At 43.7% G+C, this 12,984-nt stretch overlaps 1 protein-coding gene across 2 annotated transcripts in view; it reads left to right on the forward strand.

The window, feature by feature from the left end:
- The window catches only part of APBA2 (amyloid beta precursor protein binding family A member 2), a 182,588-nt gene that overhangs the window by 130,173 nt on the left and 39,431 nt on the right, over window positions 1-12,984 (forward strand). Inside the window, exons 5-7 of one of the 2 annotated variants that reach the window (XM_004699737.2) lie at window positions 7,743-7,888; window positions 9,022-9,057; window positions 12,391-12,477. In XM_004699737.2, coding sequence (XP_004699794.1) covers window positions 7,743-7,888; window positions 9,022-9,057; window positions 12,391-12,477 — 269 coding nt within the window. The remainder of the gene's footprint in view (window positions 1-7,742; window positions 7,889-9,021; window positions 9,058-12,390; window positions 12,478-12,984) is intronic. The other variant, XM_004699738.2, reaches the window with a different exon arrangement.

Raw genomic sequence — 12,984 nt, forward strand, 5'->3', positions numbered from 1 at the left:
GGTTACATTGCCCTTGATGAATCCCTGCCAGGCCTCTCACACCCTCCTTGCCACTAATTTTGGATCACTTGTTGTTCCCTTGTCCCTGGGTTGGTCAACACCACCTCCTTTCCCCCACCTTTCCCTCTCCCATGGCCCCCTGAAACCATCGGTCCCATTGTTTTCTCCTCCAGACTGATCATCCAGCCTATCTTACCTACATAGACCTGCAGAGATAATAATATGCACACAAAAACAAGGCATAGCAAGACAAAGGAACAAAAGAGAACCCAAGGACATCAACAACAAAGAAGACCAATCACCAAAATAAATAAATAAATAAAAAGAAAAAATTAAGAAAAAGAAAAACCTGTAAATAGTTCAAGGTCTGTTTGTTGACCTCTGGAAGTGTCCACCAGTCAAGTCTAATGGGGTGCCACGCTCTGGCCCCAAAGTCTATCTTTTGCACTTCCTCGGGACCTCCCTGCTCTGCTTCCCCCGCTGCTCTGCCGCACACCCTCAGTGTTTTGCCTCGGTGTGGTGGGATCAGACTGGGCCAATCCCAACACTGGTCTTCATTGTTGTCCCCTAGGGCCATGGGCCTTTTCAGTCTGCCATTCCAAGCATAATAAACCATGATTTTCTGATTGAAAATGACCAATACCAGTCAATTTCAGCCTAGGTTGTCAATCTTCATGTGTTCACTTTAATTTTGGATTACTTCACATTGTCCTAGATTCATACTTCATACATCCCAAGTTCAAATTTGAGTAGATTTTTGCAGCTGTTTCTTCTCTTTTTAAGTCATGCCTCACCAGCAAATAAAGGAGGGTCCTGAAACTTGACTCATGGAGGTTTGGTTCTATCTACATCATTAAGGTCAACTCTACTTTGCAAGGCTGCGCTTCCTCAGTCACATTTTGAGTCCCTTCTGTCCTGAGGGACTCCTCTTCTGGCATTGTCTCTGACAATGTTCTGCTTCCATTCCTTAGGCCTTCCGTGTCTGACAGTATTTTGATGCTATCCTTCAGTGCAAAGTTTTACAAAATGGACAGCTCATTTCTTCTTTGTAGTTTGTTCTTAGTCTGGGATCTCTGTTGAAACTTGTTCACTTTGAATGATCCTGCTGGCATTTGAAATACTGGTGACATAGCTTCCAGAATTACAGCTTCCAAAATTACAAGCCACCACAGAACAAAAGCTGAGAAACCAGTGGTAGATTTCAAAATGCATTGTCTAAATACCCTTTGGGGGCAAGTGAGCATCTGAGAAGGACATGAATCATCTACAGCACTATTCATAATAGCAAAGGATGGAAACAACCTAAATGCCTATCGGTGGAATATTGGATACATAAATTTTGGTACATAAAATATATACCGTGGAGTGCTATGTAACATTAGAAAATAATGATAGATCTATGGTACACTGCATGACATGGATGACCACGGAGGACATTATGCTGTGTGAAATTAGTCAAACACAAAAGGACAAATAGTGTCTAAGACCACTGTTACTGAAAAAAATCAAGAAAAGGTTTTCCAACTTGGAGATTTTGGTGCTTTCCAGGGATAAGAAGGGAACGAGAAGAGGGAGAATCACAGGTTACAGGTTAGACAGGTGTTACTGGGGTGAAGGGGAAACCATACACAGCAAGGAGGGGATGAGGGGAAAAAGAATGGAAACAGGGCAAGACAAAGGGATACTTGATGAGTTGTTGAATATAAATGATCATCTGATCTATAAACCTTGACCGAATTCATAATAAAAATTTAAAAAGATAAAATCACAAATGAGTTAAATGCAACGTTTCTTTTAAGCAACTATGCTTTCTGTATGTAGGGAGTTTTTTTATTTCTGAAAACAAGTGACTCCTTTCAGATTACAGTAGGGTTTACCCATGGCATGCAGGTTTCAGTGGCCCTGATTCAGCCCTAACCAGCAGCAACTAAATGACACATGCTTGTGAGCATGGCCTCTGCTTGAAAGATGTTTATAATGGGGCAGAAAAGAAGTAAGAAGAGTCCAATTACAGCTACAAACAGTATGTACACATGCTGTAAATAAGAGTATACATTGCCAGAAAGGTCCATAATGGGAGATCCAGGTAGAGCTCCCTGAGAAAGTGACCTCTATGGGATAAATGAAATAAGGGAAAGAGTTTCAGGTGTTGCCTCCCCCCCCCTCCCCCAACAAACAAACAACACATTGTCCTTGATTCAGTTCTGACTCAGATCAATCATACAGAACAACTCCATTGGTTTTCTGAGGCTGTATATATTTATGGGGACAGAAAGCTTCATCTTTCTCCCTTAGAGCAGCTAGTGGATTTGAACCACTGACCCTGAAGTTAGCAGTCCAGTGCCTAACACATTATGGCACCAGATTTCCTTTTGCTGTGGCTCTGCAAGTACAGTAGCACATACATTTTGGGGTTAGGGGGTCCCCAACACTTAAACAGGTCCTTAGGAGTGGCTTTGTGATTATGGAAAATATTAAAGACATACAGACAGACAAGAGCTCCTTGTCCCACGTCAGGACTGAGAGAGGGAATGTCTTTTTTAATGGGTATATATATATATGGACTTAGGGTATATATATAGGGACTTACAGATGTTCCGTGAAGCATGCGCATCATACAGCTCAATGGGTAATATCATAAGCAGGCAACGTAATAAATGAACAATGAGGTGAGTCGGTGTTTTGACCTAGTGCTAGTTGACCTCAAACACTCCTGAGCCCTCCCCAGGGGCTTGCTACATTTTACAGTGGTTTGGCTATAGAACCTCATCGCTCTATCTGCAGGTAACTCCCAGGTACAGGGAATAACCAGATGCAGAAATGATTCATCGTTTATAGTAGCTCCTTTATGACAGTTCCTTGATGGGGGGTTATTGGAGGGACTATGTCCAGTCATGAGAATATATATTAAGACTTATTTATCTCATGACCCTTAGGGTCTTCCTCCACCAGAGTTGGCCTTCCAGTCCTGTAATTATGAGCACAGAGGGGTTAACTGCTTTACATTCTCATCTAGTCCCTCAGTTTACTACAATCCCCCTGTTTTTATTGTGTATAAATTCGAAAGAGCTACATAGGCGGTCTGACTTTTCTCCACACGCCAAAGCTTTCTGCAGAAATAACAAGTAGTTACCAAGACCAAAATGATGACTAAGCAAAGCCGCTAGTCCAGAGCCAAGGCTATGGGATAGACTTTGAATCCAGGTTCGTGGATCCAAGCCTTCTAAAGCAATTGTTGGATCAAGCCTGTGCTAGGCGACGTTTTCGACCCATCTTTAAAAGTATTGTTAGCTGTTTCATGTCTAATGAGATGTTTCCCTGAAATCCCTGCAAATGGTTTCTAATTAAGGACCAATTATGTAAGGTTTCATTATACGGATAAGGGATTATACAAAAGTCAGGAATATTCAAATCACATTTCAACATCAGTTGCTGCAGCAAATCTGTAATCTGAAAGCAGTCTGTTGTAGCTCAGTCATTTCCTCTTCCAGTTCATCATCCACCTGTGTCTGAGGGGTGTGGAGTAGAAGAGATTCTACAGAAAATGTTCAGTTTTAATAGAGTCCTGGGGTGTCCTTCTGGCGACAGTAGCAGTGGCAAAAATGGTTATGTCTTAGGCAACAATTATCGTTTTCACGAGTCATCGATGTCTTTCTGATGCTTGTGATACCATCTGCAACAGGAGGCGAGGTCTGTTTGATGTTTCTGATAAAGTCTGCTACAGGCATAATGCTGGGTCATCTTGCTGTCCCCCTGCCATCGGTTGTCCTCTCCTACTTCCAGGTCACACCCACTGCAGAGAGATTCACGTGCATTCTCTTTCGCCGGGGAAGACAGCAACAAGTAGCCCCTCCTTTGGGCCCTTAGAACGCGGGGACAGGATTAATGTTAAGGGAATGGTGAAGTCTCTTCTTTTCTTTAGCTGCATTTGCTGTCGAGGCCCCTCCACACGCTCCTTCCCCGGGGGAAACAAACAAACAGCCGCTCTCTGGGCGGTTTAGCAAACTTTGGTCATAAGTGGGATTTTCGTCCTTCCACCAAATCTTTTCCTGGTCGCCTTTTTCTTTAGGGGTGGGAAAGTATCCTTTTGCTCTAGATATCTTAAAAGCTTTTGTTAGAGGGAAAACATGAGGGGTTAATAAAGTTGAATGAAATTTGTCACGGATAGTATTTCCTTTAGACTTCTATTTCGCCTCCCCCTTCTGTTTTAGTAATTGAGGTTTTAAAATGCCGTCAGTATTGCTGACAGTTTGTTTGATGTAAAACCAGTTAAACTTAGACAGTTTACATTGTTATGCAAATTCAGAAGCTTTGCTCTCGCAGAAATGACTGAACTTAGTGCCTGTCTGTCAGTCCATAAAAGGCTGACACCAAATGGCATTGTTCAGCCTTCGTAGCACACACAGAATAAATGCAGGAGCTGAATTTACGGCCATTTGTTGCCTTCTCCTGAATCAATTTATGTAACATCTCTTTCTCATAAATTCATAAGGTTAAGTGTGATTACAGGCTTAATTAAACCGTACTGTCTTTAGGTTCTGCACATTGCAGGACTTTTCCCCTTTGCCATACTTTTTTCCTGGCTAACTTCATAATTTTGATTAATAACTCCAGCAACAATTTGAACGGCTTGAGAGTTTAGGTTAGATTTTTCTAACAATAGTTCCACTGTTCCCTCTGGTAAGGATCCCTAGACGCTGGTCTTCGTGGTTGCTGCGAGCCCTTCTGGGACCAGCTGAGCTTCTTGGCTGGTTAGATCTACTGCTGCGTGTCTTCTGCTGCAGGCTGAGTGATAGGCCGAGGGATAAGATTGTGCATGAGCTGGACTGAAACTGCCCTCTCTGGGCTCCATTGGGCAGGCCTTGACGTATGTCCTGCTCCTCGTTTCCCTGCTGGGCAGTGTTCACCAGCACGCTCCTTCCCTGCAGAGGACACTGGCTTGCCCAGTCGTGCCCCTTTTTGCAGCAGGGTCAGAGTCAGGTTCTTCAGAACCTGGCTGCCCTGGGCCAGTCCCAGTTGTTGAGTTCAATGAGAGGCATTGCCGGCATTCTCTCAGGAAATGTCTGACCTTGCTCAAATTAAAACATTTTCCCTTTGGTTTAGCATAATTTCTCATAACTGCTTGCTTGATATCTTATAATACCTTGCAAGGGGAAGCACTATAATGACTTTGTTCTTATCTCTGTGGATTGTTAACATCGGTGGCCTTTCAACCACGCAGAAGGGAAAGTCGGCCTGGTCTCTAGCTCCCCTTGTTCTGAAATCCCCTTCTCTATCCTTGAAAGTAATGGTGCTCTTCAGCTCTGTTCAATAGCCTGACTCTTCATGTCTTATCCACAAGCATGCAAATGTTAATTTTATTATGTATAGCTTCTATCATTTCATTAACTTTAACTGTGACATGTAAAATGTAAAATATACTCTTATCTCTAGGCTCTTCTTTTTGTGTGTGTCTTTTTAAAAGATCATTTAACTGGGGGTTCTTACAGCTCTTATCGCAATCCATCCATCCATCCAGTGTGTCAAGCACATTTGTACATATGTTGCCATATCATTCTCAAAACATTTTCTACTTGAGCCCTTGGTATCAGCTCATTTCCTCCCTCCCCCACCTTCCCTTTCTTGTGAACCCTTGATAATTTATAAATTATTAATTTTTTCTTTTAAAAAATACCTTTATTGGGGGCTCTCACATCTCTTATCACAATCCATACATTCCTCCAGTGTGTCAAGCGCATTTGCACATATGCCGCCATCATCGTTTTCAAAGCATTCTCTTCCCACTTTAGCCCCTGATATCAGCTCCCCATTTCTTCCCCTTCTCTCCCCCGCCCGCCCTCCCTCACAAACCCTTGATATGTTATAGATTGTTTTTTCCATATCTTACATCATCCTCTGTTGCCCCTCACCCACTTTTCTGTTATTCGTCTCCCTGGGAGGGGGTTCTGAGTTGATCTTTGTGATCAGTTCCCCCTTTCTCCCCACTCCCTCCCCTCATCCTCCTGGTATCTCTACTCTTCTTGTTGGCCCTGAGGGGTTTATCTAGCCTGGATTCCCTGTGTTGTGGGCTCTTATCTGTACAGTGTACATGCTCTGGTCTAATCCGATTTGTAAGGTAGAATTGCCCCTTGATTCCCAGGTGGGGTACTCGCTTGGGGTCATGGAGGTTTGGGCCATAGGTTCTGTTTTAGTTCAGAACCTGCTCTTCAGGTTTCTTCAAACACTTTCTATGATCATAGTCATTGAAAGAGGTTTTAGTCTGCTTTTTAAAATGTAGACAGTTCTCACAAGGCTTCTTACTACACCAAACCTGATCTTCCAGTTTCTTCTGGGTCTGAAGAGGTTCTAAAACTGTCTTAATTCATATCCACAGAGACCAGGTCTTCACGGGGATACTCTCCCCTTTTCTGTAGGCTTTCTTTAAAGTTGGTCCCTAGATCTAAAGTTCCTTCCTCGGGGAGCGATGGATTGTATTTTTTCAGTACTTGTAGAAATTCTTTCATTTTTCTTTTCTTTATTGCTGCGCCCTATTGCTTTAACAAATGGGGGCACATAAAACAGTAATTTTTTAACTTAAACTTACTTACTTTGCCCTATAACCCTGTTGTATATATTTTAATCCTGCAACCAAATTCTTACTTCAAAATAGTTCCCCAATTCTCACCTAACCTCAGTGGAGTTGAAAAGTCACTGTGTGGGCATTCGGTTCTCCTATTGACAGAGTTCTTTCCTTGAGATACCACATTGGGGTGCCAGTTGGTATGTCCCTGCTCGGGTCCCAGTTGTTGAGGTTATGGGGGTCCCTAACATGCGAAGAGATCCTCAGGAGAGACTTGGCAATTGTGGAAAATATTAAAGACAGACAGACACTGGGGCTCAGGGGCTCCTTGTCCCATGTCAGGACTGAGAGAGTGACTGTATTTTCCAACGGGTATATATAAAGGGGCTTACAGAGCTTGTGTAAGGCATGCACATCCTACAGCTGACATATTACATAGTCAGTAGGTAATATCATAAGTGGGCAACGTAATAAATAACAATGATGTGAGTCAGTGTTTTGACCTAGTGCTAGTTGACCTCAAACCACCCCTCAGCCCTCCCCAGGGGTTTGCTACATTTTACAGTGGTTTGGCTATAGAACCTCATTGCTCTATCTGCAGATAACCTCCCGGCACAGAGAATACCCAGATATGGTAGCTCCTTTATGACGGTTCCTTGATGGGGGGGCGGTTATTGGAGGGATTGTGTCCAGTCATGAAAATGTATATTAAGACCTACTTCTATCTCAAATCCCTGAGGGTCTTCCCTCACCAGAGTTGGCTTCCCAGGCCTATAATTATGAGTATAGAGGATTTAGCTGCATTACACTCTCATCTAGTCCTTCAGTTTACCGCACATACAGAGCTCTGAAAAAAGGCCGCTGTGGGCGGAGTGCAAGCAGATGCACAGAAGTCAGCAGCATGGATGACAAGGCGGTACTTACTAAGTGGACAGGCCCTGTTGACCAGCTCTAGGAGATTCCTTCCCTGGGAGGCCCCAGTGGAAAGCCCCCAGATGTTTAAAACAGAAGAGCAATTGATAGAAAGGATCCCACGGGATCTTCTAGGGTCAGCATGGACATCTTCACCATGAACCTGAGATGGTGGGAGTTGATGCTGCCCAGGATAGAGTGGGTGAGGGTGGTCATACTCAAGAAATGGTTTTGAAAGCGGGAAGACTCAAGAAATGTTTGTCCCCTTCAGTTCCAGGGCCCTGTGAGCCTGAGGACCTCATTGATGGGATCATCTTTGCTGCTAACTACCTGGGCTCCACTCAGCTGCTATCAGAGAGGAACCCATCCAAGAACATCAGGATGATGCAGGCACAGGAGGCTGTCAGCCGTGTCAAGGTAGTATCTGAGCAGGAGGTGGCTGAGCCTCCAAAGGGGCCTCACATATGCCTCCTGATTCACTCCAGGCTCTGATTTATTGGGGAGTTCTGTTAGGGAAGGGACCCTGTTAGTCAGCCAGGGTGTCAGTGTGCCAACCACACAATTCTGGTCAAGAGCAAAGATGCGGATGGAGGTGCTGTGACATTGATTAGGTGGGGAGTGTGCTCCAGCTGGGGGTTACCCAGTGTTCCTATACATCTGGAAACACAATTTTCATAGCCCTCAAGTAATAAAACGTGCTTGTTTAGAGCCTCAAGTCCCAATTGAACGGTATGCATTTTTATGCTATTAATAGAAGTCGTGGGGGTAGGGTGGGGGGAGATATGCTGTATGTCTTATGTATGACTTCAAGGAAGTCAGCAGCATGGCCAGACAGCATTTGCTAACTGGACAGGCCCTGCTGACCAGCTCTGAGGGACTGCATCTATTGGAGGCCCCAGTGGAAGGCTGAGATGTTCGGAGCAGAGGAGGAAATGACACAGATTCTAGGCACTCCTCCATGATCTGTGTTACACTCATGCCGAGGTCTGGAAGAGGGGATGCAGTGAGTCAATACCACCAGTGGACAGCATGTCTACAGACATTGTCTTTCTGTGAGCAATAAGAGACACGATGGCCTTTCTCACCCCACCCCTACCACGACCAACCTCCTATAAAGGGAGCAGAGGGACAGCAGGCATCAGCTCTCTGTAGTAAGAAAGATGGACTGGCCAGCCTACATGGTGGAATGTGGTAGAGACCAGCTTGTGTTTAATGCCCTTAGCAGAGTGACCTGGGCTTCCCTGCCTGCCCCTAGAAACCCAGTCTTTTACATCAGGGAATGATCTGCTCTCTGCCAGCAGATTATGATTCTCCTGTTTTTGACTGTGCCCCCCGTAGACCAGGATGAGCACTGGTAATGTCCAGCTCTGGAGAAGCGAGCTCACGGGAATTCCTGATCCGCCTCTGTCAGGGGTGGCTTGTCTGACTGTAGCCATAGAGCTCTTCTGCTCACTATGCAATCTTAGTATTGGGGGAGCTGACCAAAGTAACACTGCCTCTCCGCCTTCTCCATGTGCCCATATTGTTTTCTTTTCTCTTACCTGCTGCAGAGGGTGCAGAAGGCTGCTAGAATCAAGAAGAAAGCGGTGTGTAAGACTGTTGTCCTCAAAACGGGTGTTTGCTTACATTGCTGTGTCTCGTCCTAGTCAGCGGGAATGTTCTGTGAAGAATACAGACAAGGCTGCAAAGCTGTCTTTTCCTTTTGCTTGGTAGCTATGTGTGAGCCTTTTGAATGAAACCAAGGGTTTGGCTTTTTTTTTCATCGCTCATTTATAGATAACTATAATAGATACCTTTCTTTTTTTTTTGGACTCTCTAGAGCAAGGCTTCTTAATTTTTTTCCACTTGCAACTCCTTTTTGCCTGAGAAATTTGCAAAACGGGCAAGCATGGTCAGAAATAGATTTTGAATTAATTTTTGGTCATTGCAAGTTCCAAATCCTTTTACTGTTGCCAAATTTTTTGTAGCTCCCACATTCAGTTCTGCAACACCATGTGGAGTCACAGTCCACAGTTTAAGAAGCTTTGTACTAGAGCAAGGCTAACATAAAGATTTCACTGTTTTATGTAGACATTCCCAGGTGTGCTGGTGGCGTCTGATGTTCTGAGACCTCCCGTATAGTGCCCATTAGGCTGGCTTTGCAAGCCTGCATGGAGTGTGGGCCTCTTCCCAGGAAGAGTGATCTATGCCTGCATCTCCCACGCCCTTACATCTTAGCCTGTCATGTTCCTGAAGGTACAGGGCATAGGGCAAAAGAGACTCCAGGGCAGACCATATGGTCAGTCGACCATGTTGCACTTAAGATTTTGCTTCCTTTTAGGGGAGTGTGATACTTGGGTCACTACCAGCATCAACACCTGGAATGAGGATGGACCTTTTAATTGTCATTTATTTGGTTCCTGCTCCCTCTGTGTACCCGTAGCCTGTCTTATCAGTTCCTTTCCTTGGGTCAAGTTCACTGCAGGGTTCATATTTTCTGTAACATTGCCACTACAATCAGGACTCACCCGCAACTTTTGATTATAAGTCACTTTTGATTTAACCTACTTTAAAAACCCATTAACATTGAGTTGCTTCCAGCTCATGACAACCCCATGTATATTGTTAACCTGCTTTAGTAAGAAGGCTTTGGGATGCAGAATTTCACTTTTAAAAGCATGTTTATGGAAAATATAACTTAATCTTTTAAAACAGAAAAAGTAGTTCCTTCGGTTCTGCAGACTAATTCTCAGCAGGAAGCTTTGGGACAGTGTTGTCTTTTTAAACAGTTCAGAGTGGTAGACTAAAGGCCCCAAACACCTTTTCCCTTAAAAGCTGTGTAAACTACAAGTTTATCATTATAATACGGAACCTTACAACAACCCAGAATTCATAAGGAATTTTCAGCAAAGATATTATTTATTTTAGATTTTTTAGTGAGAATTAAATTACAGTTACTTTTTCGAAGTGAAAGTTTCATCACTCCAGGCTCCCAAATAACCACAAAGAATGACTCACTTCAGGGAGCAAGTCAAAAGAACCTGTGTTACATTGGCACTATGTTACACTATTCGGAATTCCCACCGAGATAAAATTCAGTTAATGGCTGCCCTGCATTGGGTCAGACTAAGGCTCCACTCAGCCACCAAAACTATCCATTGAAACATAACTAGGGGCCATATGATGGGAATGCTTTCTCAATGGTCTTCTGGGAGGGGACATCCAGGTTCGTTACTGGCCATACACCTCAGTGCAGTCATTGTCCATATGTCAATACATCAATAGCAGAAAGTGTTGATATGATGCTGAACAGGATTTAGCAAAGTTTCCCAATTACGGTCGACTAGAGGGAAAGACTTATCAATCTAGTTTTAAAAATCAGCCAACAAAAAATGAATGGATCACAAGTGTTTGATCTACACTCAGCCTGGAGATAGTACAGGGCCAAGGCAGCATGTCATTTCATTGTGCATGAAGTCACAATGAATCAGAGATCAACTCTAAGGCATTACTCAAAGGCAGCTAACACTACAGGGATCATCGACTGAGTACTCTAGTGGAAATGACAAATGCTGTGGTTTGTGGGGCTGTTGCTATTTCCTGGGTTTTTAGATGATACCATGAAGGCAGCATTCAGACTGAGTCGTGTCGCAGGTCTTGTTCACATGAAGGTTTTTAGAAGACTGGGGCCAAGGCTACTTGATTGCTTAAATTAGCAGGAAATACAGTGATACCTCGGTTGTGGAACTCAATTCATTCCAAATTTGTGTCCAAACACTGAAAGTTTGAGAACTGAATATATTTTTCTATAAGAAATAATGGAAAACCAAATCATGGGTTCTGAATAAAAAAAAGTACACTTACAAATGTATTTTTCTAGTACTTTAAATCACTATGGAGGCTTTTAGTTTCCTTGCATATCACGGTCTCAGATACGCTGTTGCTATCAAATTGTTTCTGATTTATCCAACCATCGAGCTGTTTCTGATTTATCCAAGTTAACAGTAACTTTTCAACTTCTTCCGTGGTCTGAGTTCTTTGTTTCATGCTTAACCGTTTTGCTACATTCATACCATTTGCTACCTTTTTCCCCACCTCAAAAATGTTGGTAAAGTCGGCCTGGCCATGTATTCAGCAGCTGACTCGGACAAGCGCTGACTTGATTCACATTTCACAGCGCTTTCTCCCTTTCACTCCATCCTGCTTCTCCTCGTTTGCCTCTTAGCTTTACTATTGCTGTCGTTTTCTTTGGAGCCAGGTTCTAATATCTTGCACAAACTAAGTGCAGCACAACGACAAATGTTTCAATGCATTAACACAAGCACTAGATGTCGTGCGAGCACGGAAGGCCTTTGGACTGAAGTGTCACCCCTTTGTGTCTGTAGCAAGACACAGCGTAACTCACTCTCAGCCCACACAGGTTTTTTTCAAGTCAGATTTTCAGTTCAACTACCAAGCAAAGTTACAAACACGGAGCAGATTTTTTTGATCTTTGTTGTTCGTGTTGTGGAAAGTTCAAGCTGGGAGCCATTCGACCACTGAGGTATCACTGTACTGATGTTTTCATGCAGCTTCTTGTACAATTTATTTCTCACATTTGGGGATACTCAGAAGCCAAAGAATGTCAACCCAAGACCCTGATCTTGAATGAATGCAACAGTTAGCAGGCAGCCCATTTTGAGTGAGGAGACTGGGCACTGGAACAAGAGAGCACCCTTGATGGTCAGGCTCTGGTGGTTCGGCTCTTTCTCCTTCTATCTTTCAAAAACTCTCTTTAGACTCACAGCCAACCGCAATTGCGCCGGAAGGCTGCAGCATCGGTGCTTTCTGACAGCTGATTCCTCGTGGCCACAGCATGAGTTCAGGAATGAATAAAATTGTCAGTCTTCTGCTCAAGTTAATGCTTCTGGTTTGTAATCATGTCACCTGTCCTTCCTTAGAATTCTGAGGGGGATGCTCAGATGATGACTGAAGTGGACCTTTTCATCTCCACCCAGAGGATTAAGGTTCTAAATGCAGACACCCAGGTAAGTGCTGAAAAGACAGCTGTGTAAAATCATGTCGATTCGTGATCTCTAGATGTTGCAAAGTGTCAATGTGCTTCACCAGCTGAGCGGTTCAAGTTTGAGTCCAGCCAAAGGTGCTTCAGGGAAAAAGGCCTAGTGACCTACTTCTGAGAAGCCAGCCTTTGAGACCCTTGGTTTTACTCTGACGTGTACAGGGTCTCCATGAATTGGGGTTAATGACAACGGTGCACTTTTAGCAACCTGTTTTTCACCCATGGGAAAAATCTGAGAGCAAATTCTGGCTTAAAAAAGCTTTGCTGCTTCTCCTGGTGAGTTTGACCATTTTCTTTAGGGTGGTGACTCTGGTTTTGGGGTCCTGTCCAGCTACTCTTTAGAAACGAGTGCCTGTTAAAATAAAAGAGGCTGAACATCAAATAAGGAAATATAAATACTGGAAAGCATGGTAACATACCTGCCTATATAACTGGGATTAAATAGAGGCAAAATGAGCAAAAAAGAAGGGGTAGA

The sequence above is a fragment of the Echinops telfairi genome, unplaced genomic scaffold, assembly GCF_000313985.2.
Source record: "Echinops telfairi isolate 266 unplaced genomic scaffold, ASM31398v2 ScPeMD7_7475;HRSCAF=8513, whole genome shotgun sequence".
NCBI lineage: Eukaryota > Metazoa > Chordata > Mammalia > Afrosoricida > Tenrecidae > Echinops > Echinops telfairi.